The sequence below is a fragment of the Phaeoacremonium minimum genome (assembly GCF_000392275.1).
Source record: "Phaeoacremonium minimum UCRPA7 unplaced genomic scaffold PA7_03_scaffold_410, whole genome shotgun sequence".
Taxonomy (NCBI): domain Eukaryota; kingdom Fungi; phylum Ascomycota; class Sordariomycetes; order Togniniales; family Togniniaceae; genus Phaeoacremonium; species Phaeoacremonium minimum.
This window is the reverse complement of record NW_006921312.1, coordinates 196856-219047: the sequence shown is the minus strand read 5'-3', so window position 1 is coordinate 219047 and position 22192 is coordinate 196856. Positions and strand designations below refer to the sequence as shown.

Here is a 22192-nt window from a genome sequence, read left to right as displayed (position 1 = left end):
CTCCCCTATCACCGTACTCCACACCTGCCTGGCTGCCCTGCGCCTGCCGTTACTCCAATCATACCGCCCCCGTCCAACCAGGTGGCGGTCAAGATGCCCTCTTTAACCAGCGCCCAAAAGGCCCAGGTTGTATCGCAGTTCGTTGCGGCTACCGGCGCCAACGATAAGACAGCCCTGCGTGTGAGTCTAGCTTCCTTCTCTCGCTCTCTGGCTCTCTGGCTCTCTCCTTTCCACTCCACCGATCCCGACCTCAGTCAACGATCCATGGACCGGGCCCTCCCATGTCTTCCGTCCATGCACTTGAACCATCCCCTTACCTCCCATCCAAGGCGCCCGGTCTCGAGTCTTGTATGCCGTGACCAGCAGCGTGTGTGTATGAGCGCGCAACGTGTTGTACCTCGGCAGCCTCATCTCATCCTCCTTTTCTTCTGATGCTACATAACCCCCTCCTTCGAGTCTAACATAGACGGCCCTGTTGTGGAGCCCGGACCATTGTTGACCCTGTTGCTAATGTCGCGGTCCCGGATAAAACAGTTCTTGAAGAATGCCAACTTCAAATTGGACGTAGCAGCCGACGCGTAAGTGTATTTCTGGTTTCACCTTTGGTTTCTTTGCCCTTCGTCGAGACGTTGGACACCTCTTTTTCGGCGCATTGTCTTGATCGACTTAAACTGGTTCTGTCCGGCTTCCGGTGACGACAACTATACCCTGCCAATTTGGAGCTGGAGACCTGTTCGAGCTTCCAGGAGCTTCGGGGAGAGGGAGACAAGATCACGAGGTTGACGTCTGATACCGGGAAAGGCGCCAGTTAGGTTGAAGTGGGCGCAATTGGTTCTGGTGGAGAGTGGAAGAGGCCAACCTGTGAACCAAAAGGGGAGGCAGACGGGTTCCCGGTTCCTGGCAGCAGACGAACAGAGTTTGGATAGGACCAGTCGTGGCTTCCATCTGCGGGAGTCCATGATTTCCACGGCAAGAGCCTGATGGCTGCCTCACAAATCTGCACCTTCCCTTTGTTAGCCTAAGAAATCACGCCCACAAGCTTCAAACAAAATGTGCTTCGGCAAGCGCTCTCCCAGGGACAAACGCCGGCTTTCTGGAAAATCCACCACCAGCGGCGATGACACTGCCGCGCCGACTCCTCCAGCAACCGACCTCCCCCGGTCCTCTTCCTTTCTGGTAGCCAGCTCAACTCCCAGTCGACCAGAAGAACCTCCGACCATCCTCGCCCCGAGACAAGCTCAGCCGGATACACGTCCAGCTACTGCAACGATGCCGGCGAAACGAGGTCGCAAGAAGAAGGGTGCCGGGTATGCTGCTCCATGAATCAAACGCAACCCAGCCCTCCCAAAATCCAGTCGCAGCTCAGATCGAACAGCCAACTGTGGCACACCTTTCCATGCGCCACAAGATGGGCCAGTCTCCGAAACTGATGTTGCGCCTGTCTCTACTGTCGTTTAGCGTGTCATGCAATCTTGGGAGCTTAGCTGACCTGCGCTCTCATAGATACTTCAGCTCGAACTCAAATGGAGGTGGCGCGGGTGCTGCCTCTAAGGAGGCTGCCCTGGACAAGATGTTCGACGAGCTGAGAGGTGAGTCTTGTGCTGATACACTGCAGATGGGGCCTGGGCTAATTTTATGGGTAGATCTCTCAAGAGACTCAAACGACGCGATCAGTGCCGAGTCTACCATGGCGTATCTGGCCGATCTGGGCGTTGACATGGAGAACGCAGAGATGTTCGTGGCGCTCGAGCTAGTTCAAGCACCCAGCTTTGGAGAGATCACACGGACAGGCTTTGTGGAGGGCTGGAAGGCCGCTGGGTATGCTTCATGTTCCAAATATGGCTCCCCAGACATTTGACTTACAGTATTACTACAGTGCCAGTGCCTCCCAAGCCTCACAACAGCAGACCATCCGCAGCCGAGTAACCCAGCTAGGCACCGACCCGGCTTACTTCAAGAAGGTCTACCGGCACACCTTTGTCGCGTGCAAGGAGCCGGAGCAGAGAGCCCTGAGCCTGGAGAACGCCCTGATCTTCTGGGAGATGATCTTCTCGCCGCCCGGACGGCCCTGGCAGACCGCAAACCACGACTGGCTGAAGCTGTGGAAGGAGTTCTTAGGCGAGAAGTGGACGAGGTCCGTCAACAAGGACATGTGGAACCAGACCCTCGAGTTTGCAAGCAAGACGATGGACGACGAGACCCTCGGTTTCTGGAGCGAGGACGGGGCCTGGCCGGGCGTCATAGACGACTTTGTGGCTTGGTATCGGGCGAGGGACGCCATGGACACTGATTCCTGAGAGACAGGATCACACGATGACATGACACGAACACCATTTGGTTTGGCAGGCTCTTTGCTACATATCATAGTAGATCACTGAAGTGCAAGCCGGAATGACAAGGACAAATTCTATTATGCTCCGTTCCCTGGTTCTTGTGAATGTAGCAGTGTGTTTGATGTTATACAAGGAAGCATTTCCATCCCCTCCTCTTGGTTGTTGGGTCGGATTCTCGCAAGAATTGTAGCCGTATCATACAAAGATGTATACACATGGCTGGGCTTTTCATCAGCCCAGGCGTTTTGGCGCCGTTTTTGGGCTCGAGGCACGATGGCATCTAGCCATTACCACCTCACGCCACTCCTCCCCAGACCATCCTCTCCACCACCACGACATGCCGTTCTACTGTCCAACCGTCCATCTCCTCTTCCTAACTCCTCCACGTACGCACCACCCCAGACAAAGAGCCACCCCACTCATATCGCCCGATCCCAGCGGATCTGGCCAAACTTGCTCAGCGTCTCGAGCCTGTTGTCGCCGAGCTTGACGCTCGCCGAGCGGATGACGCGCGGGTCGAGCGCGAGCGTCGAGCGCACCTGCTCCTGCGTCGCCACGCTGGCGTCGTAGCGCAGCACGAAGTAGTGCCCGTTGTGGTGCCGCATCTGGTGCTTGCTGATGGCGCGCGGCAGCGCAAAGACGCCCCAGTTCGCGACGGACCGGATCACGCCGCCCTGCCGCAGGACGAGCTGGCCGGCTGTGAGGACGATTCTGTAGAGGGGCGGGGGCTGTTAGCTTTGGGGGATGTCAAGGGGATTGCGGGCTGGTTGAAGGCGTTCGCTGCTCATGACGATGGATGGGCTGGTGGATGGCATGGGATGGCATGGAATCGCGTACTCTTTTACCTCGGCGAGGTTGCCGGGTCGGACCTGGAGCGAGCAAAGTGGTTAGTATACAAGGAGTAGAGAGCTTCCATAGTCGTCGAAGACTTACTATTCCTATCAACTCGTACAACATCTTGCCGTGTGCGCCGCCGACATTGAACGTCGGAAGATTTAACGATGTAGAATGAGGTGTGCTCAATTGAGCCAGAGCAGAGTCGGCGGAAGTTGCCGCAGTGGAAATTTTTGGCGGCTCTGGGCTGAGGTGCCAGGGTCCCGCTGGGTGCTGGCTGGGCGGGGCGGGACAACGGGCGGCGGAATCGTGATATCCCCTACTCCAGAACCGCGCATCATTATTATCAATTGCAAATATACTTTAGGAGAATCAGACGGGTTCCGTTTCTACCATTGAATTTCTTATCGACGTTGCTAACTACCCCGGAGAAATCACTTAGACGCTAGAAGGTCTCCTTCATGTACAGAGTTTGCCCTCATCGTCCCCCTAATAATAGTCAGGGGCAGGAGAGCTGCTCATCATGGCGAATTGTCTTCTTATACAGCTGCTATATACATAATAATCAGATATACCAAGAAGGAAGCGGATATCATTAGAGCAACCTCACAACCCGGGGATCTCTCGAATTCATCCTAACGTCCCCAACGAAATCGGGTTCTCTCCCGGTCCGTTGTAACTATATTATTTTTATGCGAAAGAATCATCGCAATTGAGCGTGAAGAAGAAAAGAGAAACAAGAGAAGCCCTTGCACTTGCAGCGATGGTATCATTGTGGAAAGCAAGGAAAAGTTGACGCCCTAAAAGACATCATGGCCTGGTCTTCCATCCATTATTCCGTACGCCATTTCTTCCATTTGGCCATCCTTTCCCAGTTTAAAAAACGTCCTATGAGCCTCGTGAGAGTCTGTTGAGCATCCGCATCCCAAAACTATATAATGCCACCAATCGTACATAATCAAACAGCTCTTCTTCGAGTTTGAAAATCCTCTTGCTATGCGGTGGAATCAAGCTTGTGGCTCCGTCCAGCTTGGAGATCACTGTCGTACTTAGATCTCCTCACTCGAGCTGTCCATTTCCTACTCGGAATCGTCATCGGGGAGTAGTTCGGACTCTGTGCTATTCCAAGTGTACTCGATTTGGGGACTGTGAAGAGTCAGCATTTTCTGTCGGTCTGCCAATAAGCTACCTGCTGGCAATGGTAGTGCCAAACTTACGCGTCGCCTTTCCTGATATCCACGCCTCTGCGGTTGAGAAAGCTCAGGAACCGTTTCTTCGTACGGTTCCGCTTGAAGTGCGCCAGCACATTCCCCCGGTACTCAACGTCCGGGATCTCCTTTGTGTGGACAATGATCTTCTGGCACTCGGGCGCCCACTCAATGTACTCGATCTCCTTGAGCCGCAGGTGGAAGTCGATGGGCTCCTTGTAGACGCCCCAGCTGGGAGGATCCACGTCGCGCAGCACCTGGTGCTCAAACATGTGCTCGATCTTGGTCCCGTCGTCGTCTTGGACGGTGTCGACCCAGTGCCAGTACTGCGTAATCTCTGTATTGGTCGTCTGAGACGCCGTCTTGATCTGGTACACGCGCCAGTCGACTTTCATCACCTTGTCTCTGCTAAATGAGTCGCTGGTGGTGTAGCCGCTGGTCTCGAAGTCGTCCGGCACGTCCGACACTGTTGAGGATCGCCCAGGAACACCCGTGCTGCCAAGAACGGGAGTCTGCTGCAATGGCGCACTAGGTAGGTCGGAAGGTCGTGGCTGAATCGGTGGGATACCGCTATGGCGCGGCATCATGGCCAAGTCAGGAGGCTGTTCCCGTTCCAAAGGCGTTCCGTGGTGTGAGCTGCCCGCGGACGAATACCGCCGCTTCTTCCTCTTCCCATCAGGGGTTGCTGATACTGACGCCGATTCCTTACGCTTCTGGCTCACCTTTCGATGATTGCCGCGTTTTTCTCCACGCTTCATACCGGCAGGTCGGCCAATGCTTCGGTGTCCGGCCTTGTGCCGTAGATATGCGAGCTTCGGGTCATGGTAGAAGTCATGAACTGTCTTGGCCACGTTGAACTGCTCTCCCTGTTCCAAATAGAGCTCGTGCATCCGTTGACGAGCCCAATCAAGAGGTGATACTGTGATACCAAGTTTAGGAAGCTCATCGAGAATAGCAACAAGCCGATAAACGGTATCGTATGTGAATAGACTTGTGGTGAACCATGGCTTGGCGATGAACTGATACGGGTGGATGGAGCCGTTCTTCAAAAAGTCCATGATAGCTGTGCCACGGTTGACTTGACGCCCTGCCATAAAGTGCTTTTCCTTGTCACGCAGCTGCTGAGCGAGCTTTTCCCTCCATGAATCAAGACGCGCTTGGATGGACTCTTCGAGGGGTTTCCAGCTGGGTTCCCAGTACGGATGGCTTGGCGTGATTCGAGCAATGGGGACGCCGCGCATGATCTCGGGTGCCGTATACATAGTGCCGTCATGACGCAGCGTGAGCGTCTCGCGCGTTATCTCGGGGCCCGCATCCATGATCGTATCATCTACCCCTTCGTCCTCGCCATCGCTCGCTGGCGTGCCCGGATCCTGCTGAGAGGCTTGAGGCTGATGCTTGCCGGCTCCGTTTGGCAACGAATGCCGTGACCCCTTCGGCGTGGAATTCCTACTAGCCAGATCGTTGACAGCCGTGAAGCTTCCATTGAATGCATTCTGGGCGTACCTGAATCCCGTGCTAGGAGACAGCGACTGACTACTGTTCTGCAGAGGCTGAGGACCGGGAGTCGCACCTTGGCAGCCCTGGCGATTCCATTCGCAGTTGCCACACTTTGGGAAATCCGGCCCTCCGACGATCACGCAGTCGGAGAATACAGCTGGTCCTTTAGAGCAGCTGCGGCACGGCTCCGCCTGAATCTGGCCTGTGGCCTGGATCATGCAGCTCAACCACTTAGCACCCTTACTGTCACTAGGTTCGTAGATGCTCTCCAGCTGTTCGGGCGTCATCTTCCGACCAGCCCGAATCTGCACGCGACGCCTGATGGGCATCTTCAAAATCTTGTCCACCCATTGATTGCTGAAGCCGATGTGCTCTACGCGGCCGATCTTGGCCCCGTCTGCATTCCACACCTCGACAGCATTCGGCTCCTCAGGGGCCACGGACGGGTCTGCAGTGCTGTAGGCGTAGTTCTGGGGCCCATCTGGCGGTGCTGATGACAGATTGTTTCCTCGAGGTTCCTCGTACAGCCGTTGTCGTACGCCGTCCTTAGATGCGTCGATGCTGCTGGCCCCATTGACGCTGTCCTCGCCCATGTCCACGTCGACGACCTCCTCCTGCCCACCAGCCCGCTTCTCGTTGGCGCCGCCATTTCCGCGATGCCGCCGGAACCAGGCGCGGCGGTCCTCGTCGTCCTTCTGGCGATCGTCGAGCACCTTGTCGCGCAGGTCCTCGTACGACTGCTCGAGCTCGTCGAGCTCGGTCTCCTCCTCGTTGATCTGCTTGCGGATGTTGCTGAGCGCAGTGGCAAGCTGGTGGCGCTCGTGGTAGAGCTTGGTCAGCTTGATCTTGCGGCTCTCGACCAGCTGGTCCCGCTCCTCGGCAATCTCCTTGTCCTCCGCCAGGCGCACGTCTTTGAGCTGGGCCCAGTAGTTGGCCTCAATATCGGACCACAGGGCGCTCTTGTCCGCCATTGTCAGCACCGCACCAAAAGCACCGGAGGATCTTCTGGTAAAGACTGCTCAGAGGTGCCTGACAATGCTGTTTGAATGTGATTAGTAAAAAGGACGCAGGCTTTTCCTAAGTGCTGATGTGTGCAGCGTGGATGTGGTTGTTATGTTATATATATATAAGGTTTAAGAGAGTGGGGGGATCTTAGTAAAGTGTGGAAGCGCCATAGGATGATAAAATAAGCAGGAGAGCAGTCATCATAAGATCAATCAGACGGTACGAGCGAGGCAGGAGTGCAAAGGAAAGATAAAGTAAAAAGCATGGCCAGTGAGTGAGGGTTTTTGTGATGCCAGATTTCCAGGGAACCAGCCTTGAGATAGAGTTTGGAGACGCGCATATCCCAGGTATCCCAGGGGGGTGGTGGATGCGACTGCAGGTAGGCAGATAATGCAATGCACTAGGCATGGGACGGGGAAAGCGATGCGATGCGATACGTAGGTAGCACTGCAATAGCCTCATGCGCTGGCTGGCCTGAGGCCCTGAGCAAATACGACGCCAGATCGAGTGAGTGTATGATGCAAATAGAAGATAGAAGATGCCTTTCAGGGTATATCAACAGGAAACTGCCACGTACCGCACTCTCAGCATGCCGCTGCACCACCAGTCAGTCAGTCAGTCAGTGAGTAATACTTGTTTTCCTCGACGTTGGACCCGTCGCTTGCCAAAGCCTGGCTGGCCGCGAGTTGCGTCGTGGTGGTGAGCGAGATTCCAAAGTTGCAAAGGTTTGATGTGATGAGATGGAATCTCGGTTGTGCAGTGCTGGCTGCCCGTGATGGAAATAATAACTCACTGTAGCTTAGCGTACCAGCTGTAGCAGGTTGATTAGGCACATGGCCTGCTTGCTGCACCTAAACCACCTAAACCCAGTGCAGCAAGCTGGGCAATAACCTCATCCATTAGCGTCTTGTGCAGTACCTAGGCCGCTAGGTACATGTAGGTACGAAAAAGCGCAATGTGGCCCGTGCGCTATACGCTCCCCTCCTACTCTCTCTCTTTCTTTTTCTTTCTTTCTTTTCTGTCCTTTCTTTCTTCCTTTCTTGAGATGGAATGGCTCGCTTGGATGCCAACTACCGAAGGTACTGCATAGTATTCTAGTAGGTAGCTGATTACTCTAGTGTATAAGGCAGGTGAATTAACCTCAACCCTGCGGCAATCAGAGCAAATCCGGCTCGCGACGAGTATCAAGACCCAAGACCCAAGGCCCAAAGACCCAATGCCAGCTCGCGTCTGGTATAAGTCCTTACTGCTCCGGCATATAGCCTAATGCAACATCTGACTATCGTGTGTCTCGTGTAGCACATCATTACGCGATCCAAGTCAGACGAGACATTATAATGCCTAGAGTGTCTCTCCCAATATATAGAATGGCTCATTAGGTGAACACGACGCAGACACACGATGAGACTCGGCCCTATATTATCAAGTGTCTTTGGCGGGCTTGGGCATATAGTGTGCTACAACACTCCCTATACCATAGGCATCTTATGACTACAACGGCTGTTTGGCAGCCCCTCCGGCATTTGCTACATGCTACTAAGCAGTCGAACATCTGAAGTAGCAGAAACCATATCACGTACCGAGATCACGAGTTCTAGAGTTGCAGGTGCAATTTGTGTCAAGTACAGTATATTATATACGGGCTAATCCTATAGGATTATACGAATCAAGCATTATCAAAAAAGTCCTATGAACCGTTGTGCCCCAGAGCCTTTGCGCTCCCACCAGCTATCCAGTTGTTCCCTCCTGAGAAAAAGCAGAGACCGCCTCAAAACGCCATTCCATTCGCTGATGCAACCTTGTAGGTAAATGTTCTTTTTCTTGGCTTGAAACAACGGGTGCCATGTCTATACAAGTATCCTCTTCAAGCAAATAGCCTCAAATCGAACCAACGCCGGCTCCATGCGTCTTCCACGGGAGAGCAGCAATAATGAGAATCAGTACTTGGAGTACCTGTTGTTGCTTGGCGAGTAGGCATGGTCGTACGCGCTGGACTGGCCATACGGGTCGTCGCCGTACACGGTGGCTCGTCTCTCGTCCTCGGGTAGCAGCTCCTTGACCTCCCAGTTGTTCATCCTTGTGCCGACCGAGAATTCCAGATCCTCCTTAGTGATCGAATCCCAGTACTGCCACAGCGTTAGTGTTTGCACCAGTATGTGTTGTGAAGGAAGGAGCATGGAACAAACCTTGTAAACCATCATGACTGCCAAGAGATTGCAAGTCGTGGCGAAGAAGAGCCCATCCACGTAGTGGCTGACAGCCTCGCAGATCGGTGCGCTGAAGGCGTTGAGAATGACCTGGCCGGCAACGAAGAAGAAGATGCCGAAGGTGATGTCTCCCAGTGGCCAGCGGTCCTGCAGAGTGCGCGTGACAAGCAGGATCTGCATCACAACGTACACCAGCAGCTCGACACCATTCAACAGGTAGAGGACAATGAATAGTCCAATAGTCTTCGTGGGGCCCAGGCCTGCCCATGTCTTGAAGGTGGCCAACGATACGAGGAAGGTGATGATGAATGCGACAAGAGAGCTCAGACGGATCATCCATAGCGAGAGCGGCGTCCCATCCTCATAAAGCTGGAAGCCCACAAAGCCGTTGATCAGAAGGCAGGTGATGAGAGCAGAGGCAAGACCATTTTGAACAGAGACGAAGTAGGGGTACGGGTCCGAGCCGGGGGGAACGACTCCGGCGTCGACGATGAGGGACATGAAGGTCAGAAGCATGTAGAGGTAGAAGAAGGTCGTTATTTCCTTCCGGCCAACTGCTGTGAACTTGCCCCGGACGTGCAGAATCATGGTGACGGTCATGACCAGGGCAACGATGTGCATGGCACTGGCGGCGCCCTGGAAGATGATGGTGTTTGCCAGTTCGATATTCCGTGCGTAGCAGTCGGGCTCGATTCCCACGCCGCTCGAGATGGACGTGATGGGTCCGACTGCAGCACACAACGGCAGCGGTGCCGTGTGGCAGATGCTGGTGAAGTCACCAAAAGACATGGCGACAACTGAGGAGCCTCCTTCGTCAATTCAGGTACGACGAAGAAAGACTTGGAGGGCCGTCGGCAAGAAACGAGTGATCGGGAGACGAAATGAGGCGTGGTCCGACGCGCGAGCGATTGATTTTGTCGTCGGATTTGGCGATTGCTTCGATCCCTTCCACCTCAGAATGATCCCCCCCAAATGGATGTCGTCGCAGCAATAACAATAGGGATGTTGATGAGTGAACGAGAGAGGTGACGCTATGCTGGGACACGAAGGGCGGGAATACGAGGTTTTCTAGGCGGGTTGGAAAACGGGAGGCTAGGCTCGACTGGAATGTAGAATGGCGATCGATGTCTCGAGGGGGATAGCAGTAAGGGCTACCGTATTTCTTCTCAAACAAGGACTACAAGGTCATTAAGAAAACACACACACACACAATAGACTAGACAGAGCGAGAGTCGGGAGGGGTATTAACGAGGGTGGGATGTTTGGCCAACCGTGCGGTTGGGTAATGGATGGATGTGGATGGTGAACGAACGAGTGTCGGGGCGTTGCTTGATGGTTGCTGGGCCGGGAAAGTTGGTTGCTACTTGTCTGGCGTTGAGGGCTGAAGTAGAGAACCTTGGAAGGGGGTCGGGCCACTAGCCAGCCAGCCCAGCCAGTCCCGTGTTGCTTCTGTAGCGCAGAAAAAAAAAGCAAGGGCAGGGCATCAGGGCAGGTGGGGCCACCTGACGGCCACCTGGCACCTGGGCGGCACTGCAACTCTCTTCCAAGATTTCTGTTCACTCTCAATCAAGACGCAACGTCTCGGCACCTAAACCCAATCGGGACCGGCGCTTCCCCCCTTGGCTCCATCTACTGCATAGTATACGCGTGGACAATGGATCCTTCCAACTCCTTATTATAGCCCTTGATACACAAAAATGGAGGATATACTATAGATGAGCCGAGCGATACTTTCACTTATCAGCTGGGGTAATAGACGTTCCCTACAGTAGTTGTCACGGAATCATAACCTCGGCAACGCAGTTACCATCTTGGAAGGTGGTGATGCTACAACAGTAGACACGTCCTCAACTCCTTGAAGGTATAATGATGGCAATGATGATAATTATAGGTCTATTATTGCAAGTGTGTATTTCACCTTGACTAGCACTCTCCTGTTGCGCTGCCGCCTACACACGGCGACCCGGTGCAGTTAAACCCTTCAGGATTGACAACGTTTCCACACAAATACTCACCAGCTTCGGTGCCGTTGGTCAAGTACAAGTCGACATCAAGCAATCCTATATTGGTACACGGCGCAACAGCACTGCACTGCAAACTGGCTACGCGAGTTGAAGCAGTCGTCCCCGTCAGGCCATCGATGGTCACATCACGGATCTGGAAGGGCGAGTTGGTGCAGTTGCCGACTCCTGGCGCGCCACTGAAGCGGGTGCACTGAGATATCGCAAAGGCAGCGCCTCGCATTGCGTTTGCATTCAAGTTGTCGAATGTCATGTCAGCAGCAACTGTGTTGTTGTTGTCAACGTCTGTTCTCTGTGATCGATGTCGTAGACTCACATCCTAGCCCGCCACCTCCTCCATTTGGCGGATAGCCGTTTTGATCCGCCGTCCATGTCTTGAAGTATACCTGGAGATCAATGTCATGAATACTGATTTCCGTTAACAGGGGTCGATAGAAACTTACAGCATGTAGAGTATTCTTGTAGGTTATGTTGTCAACACGGACCCTCTCGACCGTTTCAAACTGGCCTTTATACTGCCCAATGCTCCCAATCGCTATGCCAAGTCCATTGTAAAACCGGGAGTTGGTTATGGTAATGTCGGTACTATTGGCCTTCATGGAAAGACTATCGTCTCCGTTATAGACAGTCCAGTTGTTGAACGTAATGTGTGATGAGCGAATCGTGTCGGCGCCATCAGTGTTAGCTAAACAGGGAGGAATTAGTTGCTATACATCCGTTATGGCATGTCCAACATACAGCTAGAAACTCGATTCCCCGTGTTATTCACGAGGATGCTATCAAGCTCGACAGGGTGAGAGTAGATAATAGACATTGTCCTGAGGGCAGCCAAATTAGCTCAAAATGGAAACAAACAACACAAGAGGCCTCAACTTACCACATCTGACTTCTCAGGAACGTCAGACCGCGAACGACCGAATTCGTCAAGCCATTCAACGTTAGAGCATGTGGTCGACCGGGGTAATTCGAAGTATTAGGTTGCTTCTTGATCCACTCGTACCAATAGTCTCCGTTGCCATCAAATGTGCCCGTTCCATGGCCATCTATTCGAACATTATTTCCGCCCAGGACGAACGCCGTCGACTGGTTTTGATATCCGACCGGTAACGAGTGGTTGAGCCAATATGTGATATCAGTGCTCCACTGTGGAAGCCATTCAGCAATCTTGTCTCCCTCAAAGAAGTTGTAATCTTACTAGTAGAGTTCCTTGTATGTCGATATCAACATCCTCTAGCCAAGTGATATTCAGAACGGAGTTGACGTAGTATGTTGTTGGCTTGAAAACCACCCTCCCACCACGCCCACACTTGTGAAATGCCTCGAGAATGGCAGGGGCATCGTCTGTTACATTGGTGCCGCTAGCTTTGACTGTACACGTCTTCCTACAACCCGGCTCTTTTTCCGCAATTGCAACCGGCGCGAGAATGCAGCCCAGTATGGCCAGGGTCCATGACGGCCGCATCATGAACAAAGGAAGTCAATTGGAAGTTGTCGGATACTCTCTATACAAATAAACACTGGTCTATATCAGAGTATTGGTTGGCTAGCGAGACCGGCCCGTGGGGAGAACTTCTATTGACTTTAATCAACGAGCCCATCCATCGTCATTCGGGCATATGCCCTCCGGCCCGGCGGGCAGGGGAAGTTTACTGACAGGCGGGAATGCACTATACGAGGGCGAACCCCCAAGAACTGGGGGGATTTTGCACGAATCAAAGAGATTTCCAGATTGACTCCATGATTGCATCCCCACTGTGCGGCCATGAGATCACATCCCCAGATAGATAGGGTCAACGGTGCGGAGCGTTGCGGGGAAGCTTGACTGCCGTACAGAAATGTCCCGATGCCCGGGGTCCGGGCTAGCTCTTCAGGGTTATCATCAGGGGTATCATGCAGTCCTCATGCTTTGTTTATTGCAATTTCAGAATGTTCGAGGTCTCAATAGGTGTTATGGTATTCGTCTCATTATCTTTAACGCTATGAGTCTAAGCGTTATTGACCTCTGACGGAAGAGTAGGAGTAGGTCCAAAGCAAGACAATTTCCAGGGTACTCATCATCCTCCCCCTCTTAGACCATTGGAAGTAAACTACCTAGGTAGGGCAATAGTAGAGACATTGAAGCCGTTCTATCAGACAGCCTTCTTCACAGCCCTCACAAGCAGAAACGTAGGCTTGACCATCTCGTTGCGCTCCCACTCCTGCTTGTCCGCCAGCTCCCCGTCGCGCGGGAACCACTCGTCAAACGCCGTCAGCTCGAAGCCCGCCTCCAGCAACAACCCAATGTACGTGCCCGCCGTGCGGTGCTGCTTGCGCACCCCCTCGGCGAGCCAGTCCGTCACCCGCAGGCCCTCGCGCTGGTAGTCGTCCAGCGGCCAGTACCGCCGCTCCTTGCCGTCCTCCCCCTGCACCTTGACGATCCCCGGCCGCGACGGCGCCGTGAAGATGGGATGCTCGACCGAGAAGACAAACGCCCCGCCGGGCCTGAGCGCGCGGTGCACCCCGCGCACCAGCCGCGGCAGACTCACGAGGTAATGCAGCGCGAGCGAGCTGAAGACGACATCGTACGTCTCCGCCTCCGCCAGCGGCAGCGTCTCCAGGTCCGCCTGCTCGTACGTGATGCCGTCGAGGCCGCTCTCGGACGTCATGCGCCGCGCGCGCTCCAGCATGTTGCTCGAGAGGTCCACGCCGTGCACCGCCGCCGCGCCGCCGCCCTCCGGAGCCCCTGACCGCGCCCACCGGCAGAACCAGCCGAAGCCGCACCCGAGATCGAGCACGCGGCGCCCCGCCAGGTCCGGCAGCAGGGCGCGCAGGCGTGGCCACTCAGGGGCGCCGGCGAGCCCGAGCACCGAGCGGTCGATGCCGGCGTAGTTGGCGAAGAAATCCGCCTGGTCGTAGATGTTCTGCGACGACATGGCTGGCTGGCTGGCTGGCTGCTACCGTCTGTGCCTAGAAAAGAGAGGGAGCAGTAATTCCGTCTCCTGCGATGGCATTTCGAGGTCGGTAGCAAGGCAGACAATTGCCATTCACTATTTTATAACATGCAGCTGTCAAGTACTCAATATGGCGGGGTCGCTGCAAGGAGTATATAGCAATCGGCGTGACTCAACCGGCAGGCATCCCCAAGGTACATGGCCTTGTCTTCCGTCAAATACGCCGGGAGTTGTGTGATCAAGCTAAGAGAGACGTCTCTAATCTTCTGAAAATGTCTTATGGGACAACATGTGCAAGAGTTGATAACGGAATTTTATCCTGAAGTAAACACAATTACGCCATCAGAAGTCTGAGTGCAACTGCAATCGCGCCATTGCTGACGGTTTCTCTTTTCATCTATCTACTATCGTAGCAAATCCTGAGGAATTCTCACTTCCTCAAGGCAAAGCGCTGGAGACAAACCACCTCTGGGAGCTTTGAAGCCCTCCAATTCTCTTGTCTCTTCTTCACGGCTATCCTCAGCCGTTACTCTGACGGTGATTGCCGATGAATCTGTGTGAAGACACTGTCGTCTTACCCCTCACTTCTGCAAAATCCCTTATCCAGCTTCTGCCTCCTTTTAATGAACAGAATAAACTCCGAGTGATGCAAGGTGATGATCTTAAGTGTCTAATAATGTGATGCGAAATTGTGAAAATCAAGGTGTTGTCCACTGTTGGGGGACAACGAATGGGCGCTCATGGTGTTGTTCCGTCAATGCCTGTAGAGTAGAGGCCGTCACTGACGATACCAGAAAAACGCCGAAAGCCATGCAAATCGAGCTGTCGAATTGGAAATGTTACACACATGAAATGTGATAGATCGATGGATCAGATCGTAGTGGTGTCGTAAGAAGTAGTCGTGCAATTATATGTTGTCCTGTCTCGGTCGTGGAGCCCCCTCAGTTTGGATATTGACCCTGTCCTAGGGGCATCAGTCTCTGCTGGCCAGGAACCGTCTGAATCGGTGTCAGAGAGTGCGATGGTAACCCATTGCCGCTGTACAACAGCCCATTGCGAAACTCGGGCACAATGCCAGTGCGGATATCGTTTCGTCGACCGAGAGGCTGATAGTGCATCTGTGTCGGGGGTATGGCAGTGCCACTCAGGTGGTACTCCTGCAAGCTCGCTGATGGTGGTGGATAGAGGAGGGTATTGACATGACGGACCGGTCTGTAGGGGCTAGGGCGCTGCTGCAGGTATACTGAAGGTGAATGCGAGATGGGAGTGTGAAGACCCGAGTGATGAGGGAAGGCCTCGGTTAGAGGCGAAGATGTCCCATACGCCGCGGCGGGGGTCAAAGTATTGACTGGGCTGAGGCGTTTCGTAGGTGTTCCATACCCGGACGTTGCAGGCGGATAATGTGTCGTCGGAGTCGTCATCACAGATGGCACTGTTCCAGGAAGGCCGTTCGTACTCAAGAGCGGTAGTTGAGGGGGAAAGGTCGTAGTGGTAGTGGTTGGGAAAACTGTAGCCATTGCCCGGACACCAGGAACGAGAGGGGGCAGTGACAGTGCGGACTGCTGCTGTGGAGCATATGTGACAGACGCGGGATAGGCAGCCTGAGTAGCGGGAGGTACGGACCCGGTATTCAGGGTGAGATTTGGTATAGACAACCGAACTGCTTCAGGGACCGGGTTGGGAGTTGGTCTGTTCACCCTGCCTTGAGATAGTTGTGGCTGATGGCGGGGAGGACGCTTCGCCGGGGGCTCGACCAGCTCCTCATCGACCAGACTCCTCTTCCTATTGTTGCCTAGATCCGGTCTGCTTGCCAATGGCGAGAGAGCAGGGGCCGCCTGATATGGCACGGGCCAGTTCTGACCGTTGTTGAGATTGTGTGAGCTCGGAGAGTATGCAGTGGTAGACAACGGGGTAAGTTGCACATTGTTGGTAGGCGATGGTAGCGGAGAGGCAAAGCCGCGGTGGGTTGGTGACGACATCAGAATAGGAGACAGGGGCTTCATTGCTCGCTCGCAATACTCAAAGTAGTGCGCAAGTTTGAGGAGCCACTCGTCCCAATGCTCCTTCGAAGCCAAGAGACTATATCTCATATTGCTCAAGAACTCGACCTCCATGACGTGAATTTCCTGCACTGAAATGCCAGATACATCGGCCCAAGTCTTGTTTGTATAGGTGTTATCGTCGAGGACTGCATGCCCTGTTAGTTCACTAGCTCCATTCACCACAGGTATGTCGTTGCACTTACATTTGTTGCCTAGCATTAAAGCTACAGTCAGCAGCCGATATTCGCTGCCAGACTGACCCTTGACGTTGGGATTGGTCATCTTCAGGCGGTAAATGAACATCAATGCCAATAGCATCACGTTCTGCGCAATTTGCGTGGTTGTGAAAACTGCCTGCACCCATTTTGTGAATTGCTGTGAAGGAATCGCATGCTCTGTCAGCCTTCGAATGGGAGCGGTAGCCGGAAGGCTTCGAACGTTCTCAGCTGCCTCGAGAACTTTGGGGGACTCAAACCAAAGCAGGCAAGTAACCTGGTGAAAACAAAAATTAGCGAATGATAAGCTAGGTGAGCAAATGATGGGGGGAAGCTAACCTGTGCCGCGAAGTCGGCAATATTGCCTCCATTGGGGCTGATACAGCTTGGTATGGTCATGCTGTGGAGTGTCAGGGACAAAGAGTCTCGCCGTAGGGGCTTCCCCTCAGACGCCATTGTGATCTTTGAGGATGATCCAGTTGGTGTCGAGGGTCGGGTCGAGTGTCGGGATGAGGGCTGGACGGTTGAACTTGAGGATGTGGTGATGAGTCGGGTTTGTGAGTGGGGTTGGGGTTGATTCTGAGCTGAGTAGCGGGCTGAATTGGCGAGACCACCATTGATGTCGCTCAATACCGTCCTTGTTCTGTCTGCCTGAGCCAAAGCTGAAGGATACCCCGGTAGGGAGACATTGTGGTTCTCGTACGGTGCGAGGTTTGGGGCATGGTATGTGGTGCCCATTTCGTCGGCTGGAGGGGTTCGAAGCCCGCTCGACAGGACGCTGGCTCCTGGCGATTGGAAATGCTCCGAGGATTTCTCGAGCGTGAGAGAATGGGGCAAAGGAAGCTGTATTCTCCGGCCGCACGTAGGCTGTGTGGGAGAAGGCGGGAGGGTATGAGAAAGTGTTGCTGTAATTGCAGATCGATACATGGGCGGAAGAAGTTCTTGTGGTCGGGAACGAGTCGATTTGCGAGTGGTCGGGCGGTGGTGATGTTGAGGAAAAGTCGAAGATCAGAAGCGATGCCAGCTTTTTGACAGTACGGGAGATTGCTGGTCTAGTGACGTGAACTTTAAGGAAACGGTTGGCTAAGTTGGCTGGAGGTTTTGATCTCGAGTATTGACTGAGCCGATTCACCCCAACCGTCCACTCAATTCAACAATAGTTCCACCTACAATCACTTCCCCTATTGTTCACCACACACAATAGGCGGGGGAACTAATTTCTCCATCCAAAACCCGCAGTCCTAGGACTAAAGTTGATCGTGGCCCTGTGGCACCCTCAGAAAAGACCAAGGTGAATTTACACCTCGAGTATATCGGTAGAGCGATCGCCCTGAAGCTTCGGGAAGCTTAGGTGACTTACTGCCTCGTCTCGAGGAAGAAACGGGCACTAGACAATCGGTTCGAGACGGGGAAGAGAGCAGAAGCCCTTCCTCCACAATGAACGACCTGGTGGGACGGAAGAAGTTCCCGAGGCCGAGAAGTGTAGCTCGAGGGTGGTGTGTCGGCGAGTGGTACGGACACTCCGGGGGGCTCTGATTTCTAAAGAGGACAAGCCAAGTGCAATTTCCTCAATGGTAGGGGAGGAGGAGATAGCAAGAGCCGGTCAATGGGTGACAGCTCTCTTCTCAAACATGGGGAAGTGGTCTAAGGTCCAAGGTCCAGGCGTGGGTTTGGTCAACACCAATTCGAGGTACCGGCGAGGGGACGAGGGAGGGAGGAGACAGCTGGGTCTCTGAGATTAAGCGGCAGACAGAGAGTGTAAGTAAAACCCAAGACAAGACAGACGGAGGGCCAGGTGGGAAAAGTTAGAGAGAAGAAGGTTAAAAGAGTGAGAAAGAGAGAGAGAGAAAAGAGAGATGTTGTTGAATGCAGATACCACACACATGCACACCCGCACACACGCGCAGACACACACACGGACAGACAGATAGACATGAAGAAACATGGACATGGACATGGAACCTACGACATGGTGAACCGATTGCGTGGAGTGCTGCTGCAGGCCTGTACGTACTGTACCTCTCTACAATGCTGTACTGTACTCTACTGGATGTGGTCTAGGAAGTGCGGGCTGGTTTCTGGTAGTGTGGTTTATCGAGCTGTGTAAGTGCCATGGTGGTTGCGTGTTAGCGTCCTTTTGCTCCAGCTGCTGCTCTGGTTCAAAGTATCTGCCCACAGTAACAAACAGTACGTACCCGCGCACCTTTTCCTCAGACAGTCACTCACTCAGTCAATACATGCCATCCTTCGTTTTTGACCTTACCTTCCGCTAAGGCAACTACGGGGGTAGCTCCAGGGTGGGGAGGGCCAAGTCAGAGTTGGAGGAGGGCCAAGGGAAGGGAAAGGAAGGAAAGGAAAGGAAGCAAGGATGGTTCGATGGGTACCTACCTGAGCTACCGTATCGTGCCTTCCCCTCTCACGAAGGGGTAAATGCTTGGGTCTTGGTCAGAAGAAGGCACGCCCCACTAGGAGAAAGGTACCTTTGGCGTGGTGGCTTGGAGTGGGCACTCCCCCAAAGAATCTCTGGCCCCAAAAGTCAGGTACTGCACTGTACGTATCCCTCGCTTTGTACTTTACCTTCTCTTACTTTTACCTTGCCCGACTTCAGGTGGTGCCTTCCGTTGATCTGGCCTTGCCCTGGCTTTTTGGCGTTTTTTTGGTTTGACTTTCAAGGTTCCATTACACACGACACAGCACACTACAGCAAAGCACAGCACAGCACAAGGAACAAGCGAGACCAGGGCCCGCTGGTCGCTAAGCCAGTCCCTCAGTCCGTCATTCAATCAATTTGACCCAGATACTTTCAGGCCAACGAAGGGGGAAGAGGCCAGGAAAGGTTAAGGCAGGTAGGCAGGCAGGCACGGCACGGCACTGTGAAGAAGAAGGTACAGTACACAGCGACCTGCACGGCAACGTTGGTCACTTCCCGAGATAAACTACATCATCTCATTGGCGTCAACAGAGCAACAGCGGCAGGAGCAGAGGCAGACGCAGGCGGCAGGGGGTGGGCGGAGGGAAGGCTCGAGGCGGTATAGTAATGGCAGGCAGGCACGCAGCCAGGAAGGAAGGAAGGAAGGAAGGGGGTGGGGGGTAGGGGAAGGGGTCCGCTTCACAAAACGGTTGGGCGTGCCCGGTGATAAAATCACTCTCCTGCACTGAGCTTGCGGTGCAGTGGACTGGAGAGGCTTTGATAGTGCAGGTACTGTACGGAGATACCTGTCCCCGGGGCCCATGGTACCTATCCACCCTCTATTCAGTGGTCGCCCAGTGCTACAAAACTTACCATAGTGGGCGTAGTCTATGCTACCTACCTACCAAGCCTTTCTCACCTTACGAGAGATTTGAAAGCCTCTGCCCACATCCCCCCCTCTAGTCCCCCAGCCCAGTGCCCCTCCTCTGTCACGGCGTCACCCATTCGCTAAGTAGGTAGTGGTACTCTACTGCGTAGTAGTAGGGGCAACTCGTGCAATCTTCCTGGTCCAAATCCGGCCTGGTCCGGTCTGGCTGGGCCTGCTCATAAGCTGAGGTGCGCTGTGCTGTGCTGCACCGCACTGCGGTACCCTGGGGCTGCGTGGCTTTTTTTGCTGCTTTATTACGGATTCAACCTCGTAATACAAGGGACCCCCCTTCCTGTTGCCTCCTCACTGGGGGGTGTGTGTGGTGCGTATGTGCTTGTGTGTGTGTTGAGTTGAGGCAGCCAAGTTTGGCAGTGACCTTCCCAGGCCATCCCTATGCTGTTGACCTGAGATCGGGATCTTGTAATGTAATTTGATGTCTTCACTTGTAGGTGCCGTATCAAGTACGGGCTGTAGGGAAGAAGACGCAGGGGACTATGTATCCTTCCCCAATACAAACGTACAGTAAAGTACTTGTCTAAATCTGTTAACGATCGGGTATAGTAAGTCGGTACGATACCCTTCTCTTTCCATCTATCGGCTTGTTGAGGTGACTTACACGTGTAGAAGGGGCCGCTGCCCTCAACTCAGTCACTCGCTCAGATCAGATGGTAATGGTCCAGGATGGTCGTAAGCCTACTGCGCAGTAAGTTTTCGTGCCGGGATGCTATGCAACGCCTGGAGCAGCCGTGAGTATGACTGGCTGGAAAGCCGCCCCCCGGTCTAATGATTGATTCACTCTCCTATCCGCGGACGGCTTGGTGCTGCGTATTCTCATTCTCGCTGTCATTGAGATCCCCCCATCCCATTCCTTGACTTTTCCCCTTCAGGACCGCACCATCACTGGCCACCTGGGACTTGCCCGCTCCCGGCTAGCGGCGCTGGATTTACAGACCCAGAAAGAAAAGTATTGCACTGGGATGGCGGCGCACGGCGTCAGGATTGATGTCCTTTCTTATCCGGCTGAAGTGTCTCCTTCCTTCCTTCCCTCCTGCCTCTTCACCTGCTGTTTGGAGTTTGCTCTAGAACAAGGGATCGACCGGCTACTGCTTTGTCACATTGCCCTCTTTGGCTTGGAGAAGCCCCATTTGCTACAACCCCAAACTTTGTCGAGCGAGCAAGGGGCATGACAGAATGAGCGAGTAAGAAGAGACATGGGCAAGCAGGCGATCCGGCCAGAAAATGTGTGGGACGGTAGCACCACCACCCTCCCTATCCACCTGTATCTTGGCCTATTCCGCTTCGCTTTCTTTCGAGCTGGTCCAAAGTTAACTTACGGTGTGGTGGCGGTTGGTGAGGGCGCCAAACTAACCATCCATCTAGAACAAGGTTAGCATCGAGTATGTTGGGTTGTTTGACAATGATGCTGCCCAAATTAGAATGTCTCCCATCCCAGGAATGTAATGTAGACACCCAACACAAATGCAGACGGAATAGCCAACATGTGCGTGTAGACGGCTACACAGATTCGTACGGGCAGACGTCTTTTTGGTCTTAACATCGCCTCATTTAATTCCCTAGGTAAGGACCTGCTTCTCCTTACCACGGTAGCTGTATTGTGGATTGTCCCAGACCACCTGAATAGACCTCTCCGACCAGCCAGATGATTTCATCTAATCAATGTAGTAACCGCCTCAAAAACTTGCTGCATCTCACGTCTGCCTGGGTGGGCGGTCTATTTCCGGTGGTAGATTCCTATATCGTAATTCCGCGTGAAATGTTAGGTGTGAGCCAGGTTAAGGTACCTCGACGAGATTGGGCCAAGTATCATAGAACACCAGGCGCTGTTAGGCTGCTCGGATATGGGTATGAAAGTTTGTATGGCCTGGCTTATCCCGGCGCAGCATGCTACGAAATGCTAGGTCCCTCTGTACTGGGCGGCTTGGAGGGTGTACAGGATGAGAGAGGGAAACCCCTACAATCAAGACAATGTTGCTAACGATCTCCAAGCCGACATCAGGAGTATTGAACACGAGGGATAGCTCGTATTGGCTGGGACCTCACGGAGCCAGCAACGGAGGACCAAGCCGACCACAGCAGGAACCAATGCTTGAGAAAGCTGAATATCAGGATATGCACAGTGTCAGACAGAGTCCGTGTGATGGCCCAGACAGAGAGACATGGCAAAGTGCAAGGTTGAGTAGGGGCAAGGAATGAAGAGGGACCAGGCCGCTTGACATTTAGGCTGCCCTCTGTGGGTAAGGGCAAACAGCGAAAGACTCCCACTGTTCAAATAAGGGCAAGAGGCCGATACCAGACTGCGGCGCCACGGCTACCAATGACTGGCGGTCCATTCTCGTGGCATGGATGTGCACACCCAGTCAACTGTAGTGAGACACCTGCTACGGCTCAATAGAGCGATCTTTTCAATGATCAAGGTAGCCGCCACTGAATGTTTTTCTTCTCAAGTTGCACAACGGGCACGTTTGACGTTGCATAGACTGAGATTAGTCTTGTCATTGATGGGGAGAAAGGGTGCCAATTTTTTTTTTGGCTGAAATT

General features: G+C 53.6%; 6 protein-coding genes across 6 annotated transcripts; 1 reads left to right on the top strand and 5 right to left on the bottom strand.

The window, feature by feature from the left end:
* Positions 1-1269: 1269 nt before the first annotated feature.
* On the top strand, positions 1270-2297 carry UCRPA7_5351 (putative defective in cullin neddylation protein 1 protein; the record flags this gene model as incomplete). Its single annotated transcript, XM_007917898.1, has 4 exons — positions 1270-1307; positions 1504-1589; positions 1644-1818; positions 1877-2297. The coding sequence occupies 4 exons, from the start codon at positions 1270-1272 to the stop codon at positions 2295-2297; spliced, it is 720 nt and encodes a 239-aa protein (XP_007916089.1).
* Positions 2298-2752: 455 nt separating this feature from the next.
* UCRPA7_5350 (putative 37s ribosomal protein mrp17 protein) lies at positions 2753-3290 on the bottom strand (the record flags this gene model as incomplete). Its single annotated transcript, XM_007917897.1, has 3 exons — positions 2753-3044; positions 3171-3202; positions 3267-3290. 3 exons carry the CDS (start codon positions 3288-3290, stop codon positions 2753-2755), a joined length of 348 nt encoding a protein of 115 aa, XP_007916088.1.
* Positions 3291-4380: 1090 nt separating this feature from the next.
* On the bottom strand, positions 4381-6846 carry UCRPA7_5349 (hypothetical protein; the record flags this gene model as incomplete). The annotated part of the gene is made up of 1 exon (XM_007917896.1): positions 4381-6846. The coding sequence occupies one exon, from the start codon at positions 6844-6846 to the stop codon at positions 4381-4383; it is 2466 nt and encodes an 821-aa protein (XP_007916087.1).
* A 1971-nt stretch (positions 6847-8817) lies between these two features.
* Positions 8818-9876, bottom strand: UCRPA7_5348 (putative chitin synthase export chaperone protein; the record flags this gene model as incomplete). The annotated part of the gene is made up of 2 exons (XM_007917895.1): positions 8818-9006; positions 9067-9876. 2 exons carry the CDS (start codon positions 9874-9876, stop codon positions 8818-8820), a joined length of 999 nt encoding a protein of 332 aa, XP_007916086.1.
* Positions 9877-10827: 951 nt separating this feature from the next.
* Positions 10828-11990, bottom strand: UCRPA7_5347 (putative exo-rhamnogalacturonase b protein; the record flags this gene model as incomplete). The annotated part of the gene is made up of 6 exons (XM_007917894.1): positions 10828-10850; positions 11103-11372; positions 11425-11494; positions 11552-11793; positions 11847-11926; positions 11986-11990. 6 exons carry the CDS (start codon positions 11988-11990, stop codon positions 10828-10830), a joined length of 690 nt encoding a protein of 229 aa, XP_007916085.1.
* A 1247-nt stretch (positions 11991-13237) lies between these two features.
* Positions 13238-14020, bottom strand: UCRPA7_5346 (putative methyltransferase type 11 protein; the record flags this gene model as incomplete). Its single annotated transcript, XM_007917893.1, has 1 exon — positions 13238-14020. One exon carries the CDS (start codon positions 14018-14020, stop codon positions 13238-13240), a length of 783 nt encoding a protein of 260 aa, XP_007916084.1.
* Positions 14021-22192: the final 8172 nt, after the last annotated feature.